A 23,315-nucleotide genomic window follows, 5' to 3' on the forward strand; every position below is an offset into this window, starting at 1 on the left:
TGAGACTTTGCTGAAGTTGCCTATGAGCTTAAGGAGATTTTGGGCTGACACGATGGGGTTTTCTAGATATACAATCATGCCATCTACAAACAGGGACAATTTGATTTCCTCTTTTCCTAATTGAATACCCTTTGTTTCCTTCTCCTGCCTGATTGCCCTAGTCAGAACTTCCAACACTATGTTGAATCGGGGTGGTGAGAGAGGGCATCCCTGTTTTTTTTGTATTTTTAGTAGAGACAGGATTTCACCATGTTAACCAGGACAGTCTCGATCTCCTGACCTCGTGATCCACCTGCCTCGGCCTCCCAAAGTCCTGGGATTACAGGCGTGAGCCACTGCGCCCGGCCTCAAACCACACTCTTAAGAAGTCACTTGACCCCAAAAGTGTTTCTTGAGAAACCAGGTGAGTGGCACTAGTTCCTCTCCAATCTCAGCCTGCATCTGAAAGAAGATCCCATAACTACCACCTATTAAATGGACATTTTACTTTATTTATTCCTGATGAAACCCTTTACACATGCAGCTACCACTACCATATCATTTATCCTTTTGTTAGTCCGAAACTAACAAGATAGAAAGTATGAATGTAGCTGTAAATCATAAGTTCCTAAAGGCCAGAAATGTAAACACTGATTTAATGCATATTTGAGCAGTGCCCATAATATCAAAGGGTAAATGAGTCAATAAACTGGAAGTTAGTGCTTATAATCTGTTAATTCCTAGTAAAAATGAACACCAGAGGATTCATGCCTGACGTTCCAAAACGCATGGAAGTATAAAAAACTACGATGTAGCTCCCTCAAAAATGTCAGTATTTCCGAAAGCCTAACAAAACCATACCATATATTCACCTACACAAGTCACACAGACTAACTGAAACATTAAATATCTCATTAAATGAGTGTGTTTAAATCTTTTTTTGAGTATTCTTTTTTTGATTATTTTTCATTTTTATCTTTCATTAATGAAATGAGAAAATAATTTTAAAGCATTTAGTTTAATAGACAAAACTTAAAAACCATGGGGTTAGCATGGGGAAGGGAAAGGTTCTTAATGCTAAGCAGGTTGGTAATCCCTGATATAACCTGTTTGCTTCCATTTCTACTTCTTAGCCACATGATTTCACAGGGAAACATAAATCATCGGTCAAAGGCCCTCTTAGCCCAATCAAATTCAAATGGCCTCAACAAATCTTTAAAAAGATTAAGTCGGCTGGGCAGGGTGGCTCACGCCTGTAATCCCAGCACTTTGGGAGGCAGAGGCAGGTGGATCACATGAGGTCAGGAGTTTGAGACCAGCCTGACCAATTGGTGAAACCCCATCTCTACTAAAAATACAAAATTAGCTGGGCGTGGTGATGTATGCCTGTAATGCCAGCAATTTGGGAGGCTGAGGCAGGAGAATCACTTGAACTTGAGGCGGAGGTTGCAGTGAGCCAAGATTCCACCATTGCACTCCAGCCTAGGCAATAAGAGTGAGATTATGTCTAAATAAATACATAAATAAAAATAAATACTTAAAAAAAAGATTAAGTCATGCATCCATGTCCCCATACATGTGCCTTGTATGATAAACGTAAGTCAAAACTAAGGTCTTAGTAATATAAGGTGTAAGCTGCAAGATGATAGTTGTTGCTTCGAATTTAAATAATTTGTCTATTGCTGAAACATGGTTTTCAGAACAAGAAAGCTTTAATAATAAGTTTTTTGATTAATTATGACTGAAAACTCTCTGCAAAGGAATTCAAAATCACATTCTACAAATATTTCTCCATATGAATTTTAAGATTGCTTTATCTAGTTCTGTGTAGAATGACGGTAGTATTTTGATGAGAACTGCACTGAATGTGTAGACTGCTTTTGACACTATGGTAATTATCACAATATTGATTCTACCCATCTATGAGCATGGGATGTGTTTCCATTTGTGTCATCTATGATTTCTTTCAGCAGTGTTTTGTAGTTTTCCTTGCAGAGGTCTTTCACCTCCTTGGTTAGGTATATTCCTATGTATCTTATTATTTTTTTTTGCAGCTATTGTAAAGAAAAGGGGTGGGGTTCTTGATTTGATTCTCAGCTTGGTCACTGTTGGTATATAGAAGAGCTACTGATGTGGGTACATTAATTTTGTGTCCAGAAACTTTGCTGAATTCTGTTATCAATTCTGGGAGCTTTCTGAAGGAGTCCACATAGCCAAAGCAAGACTAGGCAAAAAGAACAAATCTGGAGGCATCACATTACCTGATTTCAAACTATACTATAAGGCCACATTCACTAAAACAGCATGGTATTGGTATAAAACTAGGCACATAGAACAACGGAACAGAATAGATAACCCAGAAATAAACCCAAATACAGCCAACGGATCTTCAACAAATAAAAAAAAAAAAAACATCAAGTGGGTAAAGGACACCCTACTCAACAAATGGTGCTGGGGGTAACTGGTAAGATACATGTAAGCTTAATTGGCAAGCTACATATAAGAGAATAAAACTGTACAGAAGGATCCTCAGCTCTCACCTTATCCAGAAATCAACTCAAGATGGATCAAGGACTTAAATCTAAGACCTAAAACTATAAAAATTCTAAAAATAACACTGGAAAAACCCTTCTAGACATTGGCTTAGACAAGGATTTCATGATGAAGAACCAAAAAGCAAATGCAGTTAAAAACAACGATAAATAGCTTGGACTTAATTAAACGAAAGAGCTTTTGCATGGCAAAAGGAACAGTCAGCAGAGTAAACAGACAACCCACAGAGTGGGCGAAAATCTTCACAATCTATATACAACTGACAAAGGACTAATATCCAGAATCTACAACAAACTCAAACAAATTAGCAAGACAAAAACAAACAATCCCACCAAAAGTGGGCTAAGGACATGAATAGACAATTCTCAAAAGAAGATATACAAATGACCAACAAATGTATAAAAAAATGCTCAACATCACTAATGATCAGAGAAATGCAAATCAAAACCACAATGCAATACCACCTCACTCCCGCAAGAATGGCCATAATAAAAAAAAAAAAGATGGTGGTGTGGATGCGGTGAACAGAGAACACTTCTACACTGCTAGTGGGAGTGTAAACTAGTACAATCACTATGGAAAACAGTGTAGAGATTCCTTAAACAACTAAAAGTAGAACTACCATTTGATCCAGCAATCCCACTACTGGGTATGTACTCACAGGAAAAGAAGTCATTATACAAAAAAGTACTTTCACATGCATGTTTATAGCAGCACAATTCACAATTGCAAAAACGTGGAACCAACTCAAATACCCATCAATCAATGAGTGGATAAAGAAACTGATACACACACACACACACACACACACACACATACACATACACACATACACACACACGATGGAATACTACTCAGCCATAAAAAGGAATGAACTAATGGCATTCACAGCAATCTGGATGAGACTGGAGACTATTATTCTAAGTGAAGTAACTCAGGAATGGAAAAACCAAACGTCATATATTCTCACTCATAAGTGGGAGCTAAGCTATGAGGATACAAAGGCTTAAGAATCACACACTGGACTTTGGGGATTCAGGGAGAAAGCGTGGGAAGAGGGTGAGGGATAAAAGATGACAAATTGTGTGCAGTGTATACTGCTTGGGTGATGGGGGCACCAAAATCTCAGAAATCACCACTAAAGAACTTACTCATGTAACCAAACACCACCTGTTCCCCAATAACCTATGGAAATAAAAAATAAAAATAAAAAATATTTCTCCATAGCATGCAAGACTTATGGCAGTGTAGGGAGCAATGTCTAAGTACCTGTGAGAGTGGAAATAGGAACAACATACTTGTATTCAAGACTAGTGTCAAAGCAGCAATTTTCCAGGGCATCCAACGACTTCATCAGAAGAAGGTTCATCTCTTGGCCAGATATATCACTGGTTAAAGATCAAGGGGAAACAATGAATTATTTAAAATTAGTCAACTATCCAAAATACGGAATACAATATTATACTCTCAATATTTTACTGGAAATACCAGCATTTCTCTTAAAAAAAAAAAGTGACAATATTGATGAGTTGCATATTCTTATTTGGTAGTTACAGAAACTAAGTCTGACAAATTATTCAATAATTGGGTTTCTGAGCAGTATAATCACTTGCAAACCAATAAACACAAAATCTCCTATTTTTGATTTTTCTTAGCCTGTTCAAATTTTAAGCCATTGAAAAATAAAAAAGAAACTCGGAATTCCAAATATATATTTCTAAGGATGCTTAAGTGATTTTCTTCAGAATACTTAACGTATTAACCTGACATTATCAATAATCATTCCAAATCTTTCTTGCAAAGACTGTCACTTCTGATTTCATGTCTCAGTTGTGGAGGTTATAAATTCTATTCCTTTACTTACTTTTTTTTAAGGGGAGAAAATCCTAGACCTATATTTGTTTGCATTTATACAGCAATTGATGATTTTATAAATGCCTGGGTGAGAAGTATGACTTGCATAGTAAAATAAAACTTAAAAGGTTCTATGGTTGTCCCTCCAGGCAGATTTGTGGGCTTCATCACTGACATTTTAGTAGCTACAGGTTCCTACATCTTAACTCTCATATTGCTACTTCAGATCATGCTAAGTGGAATGTAACTCCAGGAATGACAACCAGGCAGAGAGCACTTTTTTAAACATTTTCCCAAACCAAGACTATAGCAGTTTTGCCCAAGGTGAAGGAATTTTTGCAATGAAAAACAAATGCCCACACGCACACCCCTCATATCACACACACAAACTTAACAGCTTTAACTAAATAAATCCTATAAAAGTTGTCCTTTGGAGTAAAATATACTTAAATATCCTAAACAAATGTTAAAGAGATCATTTTTGTATTTTCTGGGGGTTACGACAGAAGCAAGAAGCTGTGGAACAACATTCCACAGCTTCTGAATAAATTTTAGATGGAACTTAAATTCAGGAGACTTTTTCATAAGCCTTAGCAAAAATTGAAATGATTTTCATAATTCTCCTTTTTTTTTTTTTTTTTTTGAGATAGAGTCTTGCATTCTCACCCAGGCTGGGCTGGAGTGCAGTGGCACAACATCAGCTCACTGCAACCTCAGCCTCCTGGGCTCAAGCAATTCTCAAGCCTCAGCTTCCCGAGTAGCTGGGACTACAGGCATCTGCCACCATGCCTGGCTGGTCTCAAACTCCTGGGCTTACATGATCTACCCGCCTTGGCCTCCCAAAATGCTGCAATTACAGATGTGATTCATAATTCTCTTCTACATGGTGATTTCTTAGTCTCTGAAAAACAACATATTGTCCTAATTCTGTTCCCATTAAAGGACCACATTGGGACACATTTGATGTCACTGACTAGTCAAAATCAACAGCTCTCAAAACACTTGCTTTTAGAAAAAAATTTAAACTTTCTCCGAAGATGAAATTCTCTGTTAGCATTGTTACTACTCGGTAAAAAATTTATTAGTATCAAAAAGCAAATATTTGAGATTCCTCAATTCCAACAAATTGGGAAGGTGGGAGCCATGAATAGTTATATTAGTAATGGCATTACTAACACACAGGCCCTAAGTAGAAGGAGGATGCTATCAAACACAGGAACGTTAGGGCAAAGTTAAAATTTGTAGTTATTCTGTGGGTGCTCAGCTAAGGAAGGAGCTTCCTGATGTCTTTGCCCAGGGTTTCCTTCAGGTGTGAATTCAAGTCAGACAGACAGGAATGGACGACAACCTAGGAAGCAGGGTCAAGTGTTCTGGGGGAATCATCATAGGTTTCTCCAGGCAGCATGATTAAGTTAACCACAAATGCAAGCTTGTCAGCCTAAAAGCAGCAGCATCTCCTCCTAAGTTAGTGAAGAAAGGAGTCAGAGCCAGAATAGGATGAAATGAGTTGCCTAGAATTAAACTGCTACGGCTCATTTTTAGTCGCAAAACATGTTGCTTGAAAAGATACCAAAGAAAGAGCATGAACACAGATGGTGGAGAGACTGTCATTTGTAGCATAGTAGCAAAGGGAAAAAATCACTTTCAAGTTTTAAGTCTTTAAAAATACTTTGTGTTCTGTCACACACACAAGATATGTAACAGTCAAATCACATGCAAAGGGCAGTTTTTTATTCATCTCCAGAACAAGACCTATATTTATTAGTGATGGTGAACAGGACAAAATGAATATTCTGGCCATATTGCACTTACGGTCTCAAAGACTAAGAGAATAATCCCAATCATCTGACAGATGTTTCTAAGAGCTGAAAATGATCATCTGAAATATGGTATTCCCCAAAATCAATAGCAATTCACATAAAAGTTTCACATACTTGTGTTTGTGAAGAACTTAATCAGTGGTCTCAAACTGAAATAAATATAGCATAGTGTCATCCAGTTTATCCACACCAACACCAGTTCTTGCCTTTGGACAACTAATTTCTGCCAACCAGGAATTTAAAAGAATCTAATATCACAACAGAATGCCTCTCCCTACTACCATATTTCCAAAGTAGGAAAACAGGGCTAAATGCCTAGTCATTGACATCAAAATATTCATGATAAGCAAGTATTCATGTTGTAGCCCACTACAATCAATGTAGATATATAAAATTCTAAGAATTGCTAGAAAATAAATAATAAGCAGTATGAACAACAAAACTAAAGCAGACTGATGCACTAAAAAAACCTTTCCGATTTAGTGGAATTTTCCACCTGAGTCTATTCCATTAACTCCATTCAAGGGTAAAGTTAGCAGTCCAAAAATGAGCAATCAAAGTGAACAAAGCACACAGTATAATATGCACAGATTAAGACTCTTTAAGGATTATAAAAATGTGGCCAGGGCACAGGAAAAAAAGCAATATTTAAAGCCGGGTACATGTAGTTCTCAGGTAATTCAGTGATTCCCAACACCCCTTAGGCACTAGAGATATGCCAGTCCTCTCCTCTCATTTTCAATGATATCAACAAAAGATTGGCAGTTATTTTCATCCCATACAAACCAGAAAAAAGAAGCTTTTTACTTATAGCACCATAACTTGACTTTTCTCATGTCCACCACACATAGGTACCTGGGGCTTTCATCTAAGTATGAAATGATTTTCAAGTAACCAAACACTTTAATACTAGCAACCCTTAAAATACATTAATACCTACACGATGGTATTTTAGATAGATAAATTTACTCCTAAAGAAGAATAAAGGATCAACTTGCCCATCTCAGAAAGTTTAGCAAACACATATTGCTCAGATACAATGTTTACATATAGGTGCATATGGGTGCAAAATCCTTTGCAAAAAATCACAAAGAAGAAAAGCAGGAATATTTTAATAAACTGTACCTGAGTTTCTCTTCACACAAGCGAGAGAGAAACATCCCTAAAGCAAGGCCCATGTGGATTTGCACGGCTTGAGACTCATCAGCACTTGGTTTCCCAGGTAACCTGGCAGTCAGCATGTTCAGGATTTCCTCAACCTTCTCTTTGCAAGAGATAATGAAAACTGGCACAAGGAGAGACAAAGCCATGGCGGCAGCAGAACGGGCAATGGCACTAGCTGTGTTTTCACCAGAATAGGACTTCTAGGACATGCCAAAGAAAGAAAACAGGGTTAGCCTTAAACATGAAGGAAGCATACCTATCATAAAAGCACTATACAACCACACAAGCTTCTCTTAGATCCACCCCGGCCGACACCCAAAATAATACATTTTTTAAAAATCCAAACGTTTTTGTCTATAGATTATGTTTTCATTATTAATGAAATATTTTGCTACTAAATAATTAATAATATCCTTTTAAATCTGAAAAACCAAATTACAAGCGTCTTCCTATTAAAGGTTATAAATTCCCTCACTATAAGGCTTGAAACAATGTCAGTGTTCCTAAAAGCCCACATGTATATATATTAAAAAAACAAAAAAACAAAAAAACAAAACAAAAAAAAACCTGAAGCTATCTGAGCTTGGACAAACCAGCAAGCCACATTATAAATGTCCAGAAAGCTAGGAGTTTTCCAGGGAAGAAAGGAAAAGGGAGGAAGAGAGTTTAACTTTAGTATGGAGAAGCAAGTATAAATTTAGCACAGGGATCTATTGGCACATATCCCAAAATTTTTGGTGGGAACACTTCCCAGTAGATGGATTATTTCCTACAGGGGGTTAATTCCTTTTAATTAAAAAGGAAGTTGAAATCCTAAAAGCCTTTGGTTACAAAGCAATAACCAGCTATTCAAAATGAAATGGAGAGCTCTATATGCCCCTTCCTACATGTAATTATGGGAAAAGAAATGAATAACAGCCCTAATAAAATGACAGAGCAGCTGAATATGAACAGCTTCTATAAGAATCCCAGGTTAGAGAGCTCTACCAGACATTATATACATTTATAAATATGTCTCAAGTGGGAAAGAAAGCCCGTTTATCATTCCTCACTATTATCCAATTTAAAATTTCAGACACACCATAAGGGCGGTGTTGTCCCTTGCAGTTAAAGCACATTAAAATGTGTTTTTAATTCAAGGCCCATTCGCTCTCTAAGCTTTAGTACTTTAGGATAAAAATCAAACGTACTAAGTTACACTTTAAATTAATATAGCACTGTTTTAATGATAATGTTACTCAAAATGACCCAGCTGGTAGCACACAGGAAATAAAGTGACTTTTAAAACAGGGCTTTGAAAAGTATGGTAATGCAAAACCTCACAAAGGTAAGAGACAATCAGAGCTGACTAGTAAAGAGATTATTTTTATTGGTTTGCAAGAACTAAGCAGCATATGAGAAATTTCATACAGTGTCCTGCTCTGGTGAATACCTGAACTAGATAGTTATTGCAAAGACCTACATAAGCATCTAAAGTTTTCATTCATCATTAAAGAAATAAGAACACTTCTGACAGAAAGTAAATCATCATAAAGCAATTAACTTTTTGAGCACAATTTATCTTCCAATTTAATTCTACATCATCTGGTAAGTCATTTTTTTTTTTTTTTACCTCAACTATGGTTAAAAATCTAGCTCTAAACCCAAAGCCCCTGATGAATACATACCAGATCTTCCGAAGGGCAGGACAGAGGCACACAAAATACACAGAGAAGACCTTCGGCATTAAGGTTTTAAGCTAAATTCATGATCTTAGCAACAGTTCAGAATCTGTGTTATATTTTTATTAAAATTAACTATAATCCTCCGCCACTCAGCTGATTGTCCCATGATCATTATAATTCCCTAGGCAATGGATAGTAATAGGGTAGGACCAAAATACTTCTACAAAGACACAGAAATAAAGCATGTACTACGACCAATAAAAGGAAAAGGAAACCAAAACAAAAAAGTGTTTTCTCATTTTGCTTCAAATCTTAGAATACAAGCATGAAGACAGAGGATGGGTAACAGGTGGCTTTTTTTTTTTAAATGATCAACAACATTACTTTGTATTTACAGAGTATTTAACAGTTTTCAAAACATTTTTACATAAAGTATATTATTTGATCTTCACAATCTTTTTAGAAAGTTGGCAAAGCATTAATTTTTACTTTCATTTTGCAGATAAGAAAAATAAGAATGATGAAGTAAGTGTCAACAGTCACAAAAACAAGAAGGGGGGAGCAAGGGCTACAATTACTATAGATGATATTGTTCAATTCCTTCATTTTATAAATCAGGACAAAAAGACTCAAAGAGGTTGAGTGAATTGCCCAAAGTCACACAATCTGAAATGAAAAAAATCTATGACTAGAAACCTGGAGTCCCCACATTTCAGCCAACGTTTATTCTACTACAACTGTAGCTCTTGACTACACATTAGAATAACTGAGAGAGCTCTCAAAATACTGATGCCCGGAGTTTATCCATGAGCAATTAAATCAGCAGTGGGGACTACACATCGGTATTTCTTTTATATATATATATATATATATATATATATGTCTATACATATATATTTCGCATTATATATGCATATGTACGTACATATATAACATTAATATTTACACACATATTTCTTATAATTTACATATATAATATTTTTATATTTTATATAGATAATATTTCGTGTGTGTGTGTATTTAAAGTTCCCCAGGTGATTCTAACAAATAGCCAGGGCTGAGAATCATTACACTATATAATGGATTTCTTTTTTTTTTCTTTTTCTTTTTTTTTTTTTTGAGACAGAGTTTTTCTCTTGTTGCCTAGGCTGCAGTGCAATGGCGCGATCTTGGCTCACCATTACCTCTGCCTCCCGGGTTAAAGTGATTCTCCTGCCTCAGCCTCCTGAGTAGCTGGGATTACAGGCATGTGCCACCACGCCCGGCTAATTTTGTGTTTTTAGTAGAGATGCGGTTTCTCCATGTTGGTCAGGCTGGTCTCGAACTCCCAACCTCAGGTGATCCGCCCACCTGAGACTCCCAAAGTGCTGGGATTACAGGCGTGAGCCACCGCGCCTGGCCTATATAATCGATTTCATGTGACCAATTGATGTCATAAGAGTCAATTCTTGAGTTTTCTGATCATTTTTTATTTTCTGCACTTACATAATAAAACCAGGAGAGAAGTTGCCCTCGGGGTTGGTAATGGCTATCCACAATGACCAAGAGTGTATCAAGTACCATGGAAACCCACTCTTTCATTGAAAGGAAATTAGGTTGAACCTGCAGATGAATTAAAAACATGAAATGATTACAGAGAAAACAAATCTAAAGATATTTCTAAATCTAAGGTGTAACTCCCTTCTATATTAAACAATAAAGTGCTGTTATCAAAAAGTAAACTTCATCTGCTTGGACTATAAGCATGCACGTATGAGGTATACAGGTAGCTGACAAATATACATTCTCACCTGTGCCCCAAAAGAAATAAGATGTATCTTTTATGAACAAATTAGCAGAAGAGGATAGATGCTGCAAAACAGAACTATCCAAGAGCCCTTCAGAGCTCTCCTGCGTTGAATGAATTATAGTGAAGATAATACGGAGGTTAAAAGGACAGATGTGCAAAAAACATAATTCAAAATTTCTCATTTCTATGACTTCTTATTTGACAAAGGAGGCAATAAGCAGCCCACAGAATTCAGATCAACATCTCTAGCATTTCTGGTGACTATTACTATTTAGTTGTCATTTCAAGAATCTTGACAACATTCACCCAACTCACTGAAAGATTAGGTAGAAAACATGAATCATCTTCAGTTTGAAAAAGAAGAGGAAGAGAACACAAAAACAAAACAACAAAAAAAAAACCCACTCATTAAAAATAAAACTTGGTTATTAAAGTCATTCATGACCATGGATGTCAAAAGCATTCATTAACTCACATAGTAACTGGAATTATTGTAATTCCTTGAATCAAACAAGGCTGTCACATCTTCAAATCTTTTGTTGGTGGTCACATGCAGGTTTGAATAATGTTTGAAAGTTTCAACTTTAATCAAATAATGAGGTCTTGAATTTGCATTGAGTAACAGCCAAAGGCAAGGTCATCATGAATAAAAGCAAAGCCTCATCTTTGGACTGTGTGGTTTCTCAATGTGTGTTGGGGTGTGTTGGGGTGGAGGAGAAAGTAAGAGAGGCTGGAACTCAAACTCTGAGCTAGACCCCTTTATTATTGCGGAAAATTACTGTATAACTGGTAGTTCGACAAAAATAACACCAAAGTGAAGGGATCATAGAAAGGGGCATTGACATTTTAGGTTGTAGATCTATGCAGCATGTTGCCTCTGCTAAAATATTCCATGGCTCTCTGAAAGACATGAAACATTTCCTCTCTATAAAATTTCCATCTTTCTTATCGGTAAGATTCTAAGTTTAAAATTAAATTTTCATAGGGTAATTAACTAATATCATTCATGCAATAATCCCTTGGCCTCTTTCCCTTCCCTACATGTAATATATATCCATGGCTTTTGCCACACAGCACCTATTCTCTGTTTACTGGTAGTAATACCCTTTGCAGAGTTCCGTCTTCCCCACTGTTTGAAGGTTAGTTAAATGCTCAATCAAACTAGCTGTCCTACACTATCCAAGGGGTAGGCCTAGGACCCAAAGGACTCTGAATTTTAAGTGACACGAGGATAATAAATGACTGAAGTTGTTCTGGCCCACTGGAGGTGGTCTGCTTAGATGTTTCATTAGTACCTGTTGCCTGGACTACCCAACTTGCCCTGGTTCTTGTTCTTCCCAAAATACAGTTTTTAAGCTTTGCCTTTAATTCCACGGGCTTCTAGATTCCATATACTTCCTGTTCCTTTTTGCTTTAAATGAGTCATCAGAGTTGATTTTTTTAGTGTACCACCAAAAAAACCCACAACAACAAAAAAAGAATACAGATAGCCCATAAGATACTCATTGAGGACAGAGACAGACTGAATAATTTTGAATGGTTATTATTAATAAGAGCTTAGTATCTATGAGCTGTTGTGCTTCACATATATTAATTCATTTAATCCATCAAACAATCCTATCTGGTGAGCATTGTTATCCCTCCATTTTACAGATGGAGAAATAGGTTCTGAAAGAGGAAATTGCTACAAATAGGCCATAGAGGTAGTAAGCGGAAGTAATAGGATCTAAATATAGGACTTTCTTATTCCAAAGCCTATATTTTTAACGACTCAGTTATGTCATCTCTAGATGATGATAGCTACCAGATAATGAGACTTAAAACAAGAATAAATCCATGCCTTTTTATTTAGACAGATATGAATTATCCAAGAAAGTACATTAGAAATGAACAGTGGCCAGCTCACCACATGTTTAATTAAGAAATAACTGCCTTGCAAAAATGAATAGGCACTTTGTCATTGACATATACAATTAAAATGCAAAGTACATTTTTTTCAGTCAATAAACACTGCTTATTTATCATTTTGACGGCATTGTTCACTTTCAGTAAGCCTAGTTAACCTTGTAAGATTGGTTACCATTGATGTAATCACAAAAAGATAACCCCTATGGCATAAAATTGGCACCTTCAAATAGAAATGACCACTTAACTGTGATGGAGAAAGGAAAACAGAAAAGCAGCAAAGTTAGGAAGACACTGAGGCTCACAGTATAAAGGCCCATCAAGTACTATAACTTGGTGCCATAATCACAGAATCTAACCTTGTAAACCCAGGGCCAGGCTACCTAAAGCCAGGCTTAAAAAGACATAATCAAAGCCAATTGTTTAAATCACCCCAACTAACCTCCAGGAGCCCGTCAGAGTCTGAGGAGAGGCTGGCTTCATGTCTAGATACGACGACAGCAAGGCTGCTTAGAGCTAACAGCGCATTGCCTTTCACTACCGGACTCTCCCTGTTCAAAAGGAAAAAAATTTCAACAGAGAACTTTGGTATTAACCAGAAGAAGAGAAAGAGCTAATATAGGAGGGCAGATGAAGTCAAAAAGCAACTTGTGTTCCTTCACAGAGTCTTGTAAATGCAGGTCTGTTTGTTCTGTTAGGCCAACAGTTTCTTTCCTTCCTTCTGACTCTAGAGCTGTTTCTGAATTCTTCTTATCAATGTAGTATGGGTCATTATGCCTTTTCATAACTTAAAAATCCAAGCTTAGTAAGTTGTTTCTTCCTAAATTTTTATTTCATCATTTAACATTACATTTCCTAGGATCTCTTCTGTGTCATCTTTAGCCAATTTAAAATTATTGATTTGTTGTAAAAACATAACTAAGACAGTTATGTCAATAAGCCCAGCAGAATAGAACAATCTTTGGCTTTTCTGAAGCACCGGTATGTTGAACTGGCTTCTAGCAAACCACTTCAGCCTGCATACCTTACAACTTGACACACGGCAGCTTTTCTTACTCATTTTTATCCTCTCCTTCTTTCTCTTAATATAGCAAAACTATCAACCTTAAAGCCAGTTTGTAATAAAATTTGGAGACCCCAGATAAGATGCAAATGAAAAAGGGCTGTTTTTAGACTATTTGGACTGAAAGTTGCCTTTTTACATCATCTAAATGGTAGCCTTCTAATATCAGCAATAAACTCTTAACAGTTTGACTTCTGAATTTAACGTAAAAACCTGAACCTTTTTAATATACTCACCACTTGAAAATGTACATTTAATATTATTCCATAATTCCAAGCTGATCCTATAAAGTCCCCTATGGGACACCAATCAGATGCTCTAGGTTTGCCAATTCGGTTATAACAGAACTCCAGCAACAAGAGCACCCATACCATCAGATCGTTTAGTCCTCAGTCCTTTGATGTGGGTTCCCATAAATACAATGTTCCCCAAAATTTGGACTTCAAACCCGAATCTGAATTCAGTGCATGATCCAAGAACCACTTCTTGCTTACCTCAGGGCAGGACTACAACAGATATGAGGGATAAGGAAGATTTTCAACTCTGCTCCCTAAATGAGCCTAGTACCTCAAGTCCCAAGCCATAGTCTCAATTGAAGACTTGAGTCAGTGGGTATTAAATTGCTGGTGCACATGTGTTCTTGCATTTCTGCTTTCATTTGGTAAGAATGGGACTCAGGACTTGCCATTAACAAATCCTTCCTATCTATTCGCCCATCCTTCCTTCCCCCTCTCCCTTCCACTTTAGAGTGGTTAAGCTCTGTGAAGACTTGAAGCCTTGATCATTTTGTTCACCACCGCCCCCCCACCTCAATGTATTCCTCTATAAGGCCTGTCAAAAGTTAGCAAGACATCAACATTTATAATGGGGAGGGTTGGAGGAGAAAATGGGAAGGAAGCCTTGAGGTCTAAGCAGATGGCCCCAACCTGGGTTTTCCTAGAGTTCTACAAAGAGAATTACAGAGCACTCATATAGCTAATAAGAAAACACAAGGAAACAAGGTGGGATTTGGTCATTCCTAGGTGCCCTAGCCATAAAATCATTTAACAAAAACAAAATTAAATCTTTTATTTCTAATATTATCTCTTTCTTTTAACAGAATATCCTGAGGCCTTTCCTACTGCAAAATGGTCATGAATCCCTAAAGGTGAGTTTTAAAAACAGTTCTAAATTTTGAGTGATCTGAGTATTAGAATCCCAGTTTTATTACTCTGTAGAAAACGTGAGGTCACTAGAATCTGGGTATCAAAAGTCATAAAACAAATATATTAGACAAGATAACATAAAAAGTTCTTTTTAACCCGAAAATTCTGAAAGAGAAATTAGCCTCGGTTTTAAAACAGTACCAAAAACTATTTTATTTCAAATCCTTCACTAGTCTTGACATATCTGAGTATGTATTGTTCTTAAGTAATGGAGAAAAATTTATTTAAAAACACTGGTAATAATATATTTGGTTGCAGAATGAACACATATTTGGATAATAATCTTTGAATTAAAAACCTAGTCCACTCTATACAGTGCAGCCCTAGGCCAAATTACACATTTCACAAAGGTACCATGACTAACTCTTGATCATCTTCGCATTCCCTTCATGCCTGCCACAATGACTTATGGATAGAAGGTACTCAATACATACTAAGTGAAACAAATTCAAGGAGGAGCTGGAGAGGTGGGAATCTATAACTGGTTCAGTAGAAACTCATCACCTTGTTGCTCAAATAACTATCCCCTACCAGTCAAACAAGAGCGACTAATTTGCATAATAACATGTCAGCTTCCGTAGAGTATTTATCTAGGCAACACCACCGACATTTTAATTAAATTGTCCTTTAAAACAAAATGATGTTATTAACCTAATTAAAAAGCACAAGGAAGGCTGAGCTACAATGATGCTTTCTTAGGGACAAAGTATTACATTACATATTAGTAAAGTGACTCAATACTTCAGTGATTTTTATCTTCAGGTTTAAATCTGTTTAATAAATAATAATGGAAATAAATTCACATCAATCATCAGGTTTTATACGTGTTCTGACTCTCCCTTACCCCTATCCCTGAAGCTTTAAATGTTCTTTTTTTTTTTTTTTTGGATGTGAAAATTTGCTACATTTTTATTGACTCGACTTTTTTTTGTTTTCACCTTCATTTATTTATTTATTTATTTATTTTATTATTATTATACTTTAAGTTTTAGGGTATATGTGCACAATGTGCAGGTTAGTTACATATGTATACATGTGCCATGCTGGTGTGCTGCACCCATTAACTCGTCATTTAGCATTAGGTATATCTCCTAATGCTATCCCTCCCCACTCCCCCCACCCCACAACAGTCCCCAGAGTGTGATGTTCCCTTTCCTGTGTCCATGTGTTCTCATTGTTCAATTCCCACCTATGAGTAAGAACATGCGGTGTTCAGTTTTTTGACCTTGCAATAGTTTACTGAGAATGATGATTTCCAATTTCATCCATGTCCCTACAAAGGACACGAACTCATCCTTTTTTATGGCTGCATAGTATTCCATGGTGTATATGTGCCACGTTCTTAATCCAGCCTATCATTGTTGGACATTTGGGTTGGTTCCAAGTCTTTGCTATTGTGAATAGTGCCACAATAAACATACGTGTGCATGTGTCTTTATAGCAGCATGATTTATAGTCCTTTGGGTATATACCCAGTAATGAGATGGCTGGACAAATGGTAATTCTAGTTCTACATCCCTGAGGAATCGCCACACTGACTTCCACAATGGTTGAACTAGTTTACAGTCCCACCAACAGTGTAAAAGTGTTCCTATTTCTCCACATCCTCTCCAGCACCTGTTGTTTCCTGACTTTTTAATGATTGCCACTCTAACTGGTGTGAGATGGTATCTCATTGTGGTTTTGATTTGCATTTCTCTGATGGCCAGTGATGGTGAGCATTTTTTCATGTGTCTTTTGGCTGCATAAATGTCTTCTTTTGAGAAGTGTCTGTTCATCTCCTTCACCCACTTGTTGATGGGGTTGTCTGTTTTTTTCTTGTGAATTTGTTTGAGTTCATTGTAGATTCTGGATATTAGCCCTTTGTCAGATGAGTAGGTTGAGAAAATCTTCTCCCATTTTGTAGGTTGCCTGTTCACTCTGATGGTAGTTTCTTTTGCTGTGCAGAAGCTCTTTAGTTTAATTAGATCCCATTTGTCAATTTTGGCTTTTGTTGCCATTGCTTTTGGTGTTTTAGACATGAAGTCCTTGCCCATGCCTATGTCCTGAATGGTAATGCCTAGGTTTTCTTCTAGGGTTTTTATGGTTTTAGGTCTAACATGTAAGTCTTTAATCCATCTTGAATTAATTTTTGTATAAGGTGTAAGGAAGGGATCCAGTTTCAGCTTTCTACATATGGCTAGCCAGTTTTCCCAGAACCATTTATTAAATAGGGAATCCTTTCCACATTTCTTGTTTTTCTCAGGTTTGTCAAAGATCAGATAGTTGTAGATATGCGGTGTTATTTCTGAGGGCTCTATTCTGTTCCGTTGGTCTATATCTCTGTTTTGGTAGCAGTTCCATGCTGTTTTGGTTACTGTAGCCTTGTAGTATAGTTTGAAGTCAGGTAGCATGATGCCTCCAACTTTGTTCTTTTGGCTTAGGATTGACTTGGTGATGTGGGCTCTTCTTTGGTTCCATATGAACTTTAAAGTAGTTTTTTCCAATCCCGTGAAGAAAGTCATTGGTAGCTTGATGGGGATGGCATTGAATCTATAAATTACCTTGGGCAGTATGGCCATTTTCACGATATTGATTCTTCCTACCCAGGGGCATGGAATGTTCTTCCATTTGTTTGTATCCTCTTTTATTTCATTCAGCAGTGGTCTGTAGTTCTCCTTGAAGAGGTCCTTCACGTCCCTTGTAAGTTGGATTCCTAGGTATTTTATTCTCTTTGAAGCAATTGTGAATGGGAGTTCACTCATGATTTGGTTCTCTGTTTGTCTGTTGTTGGTGTATAAGAATGCTTGTGATTTTTGTACATTGATTTTGTATCCTGAGACTTTGCTGAAGTTGCTTATCAGCTTGAGGAGATTTGGGGCTTACATGAACAAATCAGGATCATCCCATGATTGGTATGTCACTTTTTGCATTTAACTTCTAGCTCTGAACAAAACAAGCCATACCCCGACCCAAACCAGCCTGTGGCAGCCATAGCTAAGGAAAGGGAAGCTAAGCTGGCAGCGGGCAGTGGTGAAGGCCTCACGTTGGAGGAAGCCAGTGGGAAGAAGCAGAGAGGGTGACAGAATGATTTTTTCCCCTGCTCTATCACCAATCTCTCAGCCTCCAGACCTAAAATATCTCTTATTCACTTGCTACCATTCCTAGTATTGTCAAGATTGCTTTATTAAAATAAGGTCTATAAGATACTTTGTAAGTTTTGATGAGAAGGTAATACCATGAGAACATGAATTAGTTTTACTCATGTAAACATATTTTCTTTAGGTATTAGTCACGAAGTGATACTTTGTGAATATGAAAATTACAGTCACACTGGAGTAAAATTTTAGAATGGAAAATTGCAATATCTACTAGATAGGAGGAATTATAATTTGCTTTAGGAGAAAGTTGGTAGTTTCTTCTGCATTCAAGTTTTTGCAGCAAATGTCAGAGCACTGCTTTTAATAGGATATATGTAGACTACATAAGAGAACAAACTATTACAGGTAAAGGTCAAAGACAGCCTGCATTCTCATCCCAGCATCCCCTCCCCCTCTGATATGCAACTGAGCCCTCTCCCACTATGTCTGCAATTCACCAAAGTGGAAAAAAAGGACATGAATGAGTCTCTATCTAAGCTCTCTGTACTTTAGTTTTCATTTTATCAACAGATATTTCCCAGTGCCTTCCATAGGACTGAGTCAGGGGAGGATTATCACTTCTATTTCTCTTTATCCAGAAGACATGAGACTGAACAGTGATAATCTGCTGAGATCAGACTTCACAGTTAAGTGTCTGTTTAAGAAATTATTGATAGAAAGCTAACTCTAAGGTACATCATTTTTTGTTCAGTTTTTAAGGCAAAATCTATTTAGCTACAGAAGGTTTTGCGACATGAAAAGGATAAACTATACTACAATTAAAAATTTCTAGATGATATGGACTTTTAATACACACGAAATCCTCTAGGTCAAAGGTATATCTATGTTGGTTGGAGGCAAGAAAGAAAGGAGTCAAACAGAAATGGCAGCAGTTAGAGAAGATGGTGGAAGGGAGTGTAACTGGCATGTAACTTACTGCCAGGAACAATTAGTCAGCTTGTCAGTTAACAAAGGAACCTGAAGATATTGTTCAAGCAAGTTTCGGGTATTTTTTAGTGAGAGCTGGCTTAAGGTAAATAAAAAGCATCAAGGCAGTGACACTCAAGTAATTTTTGTTAAAACAACCATAAGCATATGACTAAAACTGCTTTTTTAATGGGCCTTGGCATTAGTTTTTAGTATTTAAAAATTCAATTTTTAGATATGCTGAACCCAATAACACCAATGGAACAAAAGGAAGTACTACCAACATAACTCATATTAGCAAGGATTCCTTTCTTTTTTTTTTTTAATCCCCTCGAACTAAATTACAATCCTTTAAGTTTAAGCCAAAGCACATGTCATCTGTTAGGTATACAGCAGGGGCTCAACTTCAGTGACTCCTGATGTAAAAGTTATATGTTAGTACCAATCCTTCCATATTTTCACAAAAAGACATGTAGTAAGAATTCACCTACTATAAGAAGGGTAACGATTAATTTTTTAAATAAATAATTGAAAAGTACTCTAAAATCCTTAAAATTATGAAATGCCCTAAAAGGAGAAAATGTATGTACCTGCCAGGAAAAGGTATTTATAAAAAATGTTTGATAAAAGACTAAATGGATCTTACTTTGCAGCTGCCTTGGTGATCTCATCAGTCAGCATGTCTCTAACCCTGCAATATAGATGGAAAATAGACGAGAGTTTATGTTAGAACAAGAAATCATTCCTTTCTCTTTTTCATCAATTAATAAGAACCTCCAGCAATGGCTCCAGATCTTAAAACTATACAGGTAGAATTTCAGTATAAGGTGAAAGAACTGTAATAAGGGCTCTGCTTTAAAGATAGCTTCATCTTCCTGTTCATAAGGTCACTGAGTGGAGGCAAGGAGGAGGTGAATGTGTAACTGAGGGGGGATGTACAGATAGCACTGTAACAGTATTATCTCAGACAGCGTGGTGAGTATACAAGTGTCCATTATATTACTCTCTTCAATGGACTGAATATTTGCATACCCCACCAAATTCACATTTGAAATTGAATCCTAATCCCCAATGTGGTGGCATTTAGAAGCCCAAACTGACTAAGACAGTCTCTCTTTTTTTACATGAGAGCTCACCAAAACATCAATTTACAATTTTCAAATTGTACATATGAAATAGTCGCTATGTGTTTATAGAAAATGCAATTTCAAACTTTGGTTATATAGTCACAGGAAAGCCAAAAGAAAATAATTATACTTGTGGGTTAGAAAGAAGGTAGGCACAATTCAAATATTTACAGAACCTAATTTTTTAATTCAATATAGAATTTTCAATATGAAGTAAAAAACAACCACTTGCTGTCAAATTTACTTTTTTAAAAGGATCATTTTCAATATAAACATTGAATTTTATAAATTCGAAGGTTTTATAAATATTGTTAAAGTTGTTGCATTTAAATATAAATTATATTGACATTCATAAATATTTGCATTTGATATATAATAAAATCTTAGCTATTCAGCACTCTGAGAATGAGTCACTCTTAAGAGGCAAGTTTTTCAGACAGGTGCAACACCTCCCATAGATCTCAATCTTGTATTTTTTAAAAGCATTTGACTGCAAATTTCTCTAAAATGTACTGTTTAATTTCCGTATTCCTAAATGGAATATAGTCCATTCAATGTAATATTTCATTGGTCAGTGTGGAATATTTACAAATGATGACCTATGTAAACTTACATTTAAGGTCAAACCTTCCACTTGTGCACTAAAGCTACCTCTCTACTCCCTCCTCTCTGCTGCATCACAAATTTTTCCATCTCTACTTGTATTATTTCCCTCAGCATGTGAACATACTGTAGTATCTACCCTCTAAAAGAAGAAAGCAGAACAAGCCCACCAGCTATTGCCCCATTTCTTGGTCTGTTATACGTCAAAACTTGTGTAAAAGATTATGCTTGATGACTCTCGTTATTTCCTTCCACTCTCTCTAGATCCTTCTAGAACCTGGCTTTTGTCTCAATAACTCTACCAAAAGAGCTCCTGTCATGACCACCAGTTATTTTCAAGAGACTGAATCTAATGCTCAATTCTCAGTCCCTATCTTCTGCAGCCTAACAACAGTATTTGACACAGTTGGTTGCTCCTTAGAATGCCTTCTTTCCTTGGCTTTTAAGATTTTACTCTCTTTTGGCTCTCTTTCTACATCACTGATAACTAATTTTTCGTCTGCTTTATTGGTTCCCTCTTCATCTTCCCCACCTTTAAATACAGAATCAGGGCTCAATCTTTTGAAATCTTCTCTTTCTTTACTCACTCCCTAAGTGACCTCATCCAGCATCATGATTTTAAATGCCATCAATATGCTGATGTTTCCTAAATTCACCTCTCTAGCCCTGAGCTCTCCCTGGAACTACAGACTAGTCAACAACCTGCTTGCTATCTCTAATTGGAGGCTAATGAGGCATCTCAGGCCTAAGTCCAAAATCTGATTCCTACTCTACGCAGACCTGCTTTTCCCTAGTCTTCCTTCTCTCAAATGGAAATGCCATACTTTTGTTTAGAGTTAAAATCTTGGAGTATCTTTGATTGATCCCTTTCTTTCACATCCTTCATTTCAATTATTAGCATTTATAACGTATGATATCTGCCTTAAAATAGATTCAAAATCAATTTACTTTTCCCCACTAACATCCTAGTCTAATACACTATTATCTCTTGCCTAAATTATTGCAACGGACTCCTAACCATGCCCCGCAGGGTGTATTTTCAACATAACAGCTGGAGTGGTCCTTTTAAATCATGAGTCAGATTCTACGATTAAGATCTGCCAATGTTTCTCCATCTCACTCACAAAGTCCTCTTTGTGCTGACAAAGACTCTCCACCCTGCAATCTCCCAAACTTCTCTACTCTCATGTCCACTACTTCCATCCTTGTGCTCTCCATGCCACACAGGCTTTGCCAGGTACACTCCCAGGGCCTATGATGAATTCGCTGTTTCCTCTTCCTAGAATGCTCTTCTCCAGATATCAGCTTGGCTCACTCCACCACTTCCTTCAGGTCTCATTCAAATGTCATATTATTAAAGAGACCCTGAACACCGTACAGAAAATGGTAATGCCACCCCTCAACCTCCCTCAAGCCTCATTCACTCTCTGTTCCCTCTATCGTACTTTATTTTTCTTCCATGAATCAACTTCTATCATATTCCATTTCTTTATTTGTTTATTACAGGTTTCCATCTACTCAAGTATAAGCTTTGGAGGGACAAAGAAGGGGCTTTATTCACTGCTGTTCCTCTGTGCTTAGAACAGTGCCTGGCACATGACAGACACTCAATAAATACTTTTTGAAATAATAAATCAAGTGATGACTTTACTTAGATTTGGGATTGTGTTCCAATTAAGTGAGGATGAGGAAGAGCTCACTTCAAGGTAGCTTATTAGTTACTGCAGGTTTAACTATATCTTTTTTTTTTTTTTTGGAAAGACAGAGTTTTGCCATGTTGCCCAAGCTGGCCTTGAACTCCTGGGCTCAAATGATCCACCTGCCTTGGCCTCCCAAAGTGCTGGGATTATAGGCATGAACCACCACATCCAGCCGAAATCATTCTTAAGAAACTTCTAGGGACCTAACTCCTTTATACTCATATATACACAGCCCATGAGTTTTCACTAGGAATATGTATTGATAGGTCTCTCTATATATTTTAAAGAACTTAGCGAATATACTACTTCACCAATTATCACTTTCAGATGATTAAATTTAAAATAGATGCAAAAGATAAGAGCAAATAGGATACAAAACCCTCTAATCCTAAATCCAATATCATAATGTTTTAAACTTCATTGCCATTTTTTGATAAATCTAGAAAATATGACTTAGAATACAATTAATCAAATACATACACACAGTTTCTCCTTTTCTACATGAGCCAACTGTCAGTAAATGAAAACCTATAATTAAATAATCTTCAGATAGATTTTTAGATTAAAGCAACCTGTGGTTGTAGGCAAAGGTATTTAGACTTTAGGCACTTTACTTACATTTAGGCTGGTGAAACACAAATCTGATAGAGTATTCTTCTCAACCCATGAAACAGTTTAAGTTGCTTTTATGAGCCAGCACTAATATATTTCTAGATGATATAGTGGGAATTCCCTGGGAAATGTCTGCCAAAGAAATTAAACCCATGACACGGTAAAGTTGCTCCTAATAATTATGTCTTGGGGAAGAGGGGAGCAGAGGAGGGGAGAAGTAATCCTTGACTA

At 36.7% G+C, this 23,315-nt stretch overlaps 1 protein-coding gene across 6 annotated transcripts in view; it reads right to left on the reverse strand.

The window, feature by feature from the left end:
• FOCAD (focadhesin) overlaps positions 1-23,315 on the reverse strand; it is a 325,099-nt gene that overhangs the window by 60,409 nt on the left and 241,375 nt on the right. For all 6 annotated transcript variants that reach the window (XM_034967226.3, XM_063594465.1, XM_063594464.1 and 3 more), the window contains 5 exons: positions 19,689-19,733; positions 13,171-13,279; positions 10,520-10,636; positions 7,332-7,570; positions 3,831-3,920 (listed from right to left, as the gene is read on the reverse strand). In XM_034967226.3, the coding sequence (XP_034823117.1) occupies positions 3,831-3,920; positions 7,332-7,570; positions 10,520-10,636; positions 13,171-13,279; positions 19,689-19,733 (600 nt within the window). The remainder of the gene's footprint in view (positions 1-3,830; positions 3,921-7,331; positions 7,571-10,519; positions 10,637-13,170; positions 13,280-19,688; positions 19,734-23,315) is intronic.

The sequence above is a fragment of the Pan paniscus genome, chromosome 11, assembly GCF_029289425.2.
Source record: "Pan paniscus chromosome 11, NHGRI_mPanPan1-v2.0_pri, whole genome shotgun sequence".
In the NCBI taxonomy this organism is placed as follows: domain Eukaryota; kingdom Metazoa; phylum Chordata; class Mammalia; order Primates; family Hominidae; genus Pan; species Pan paniscus.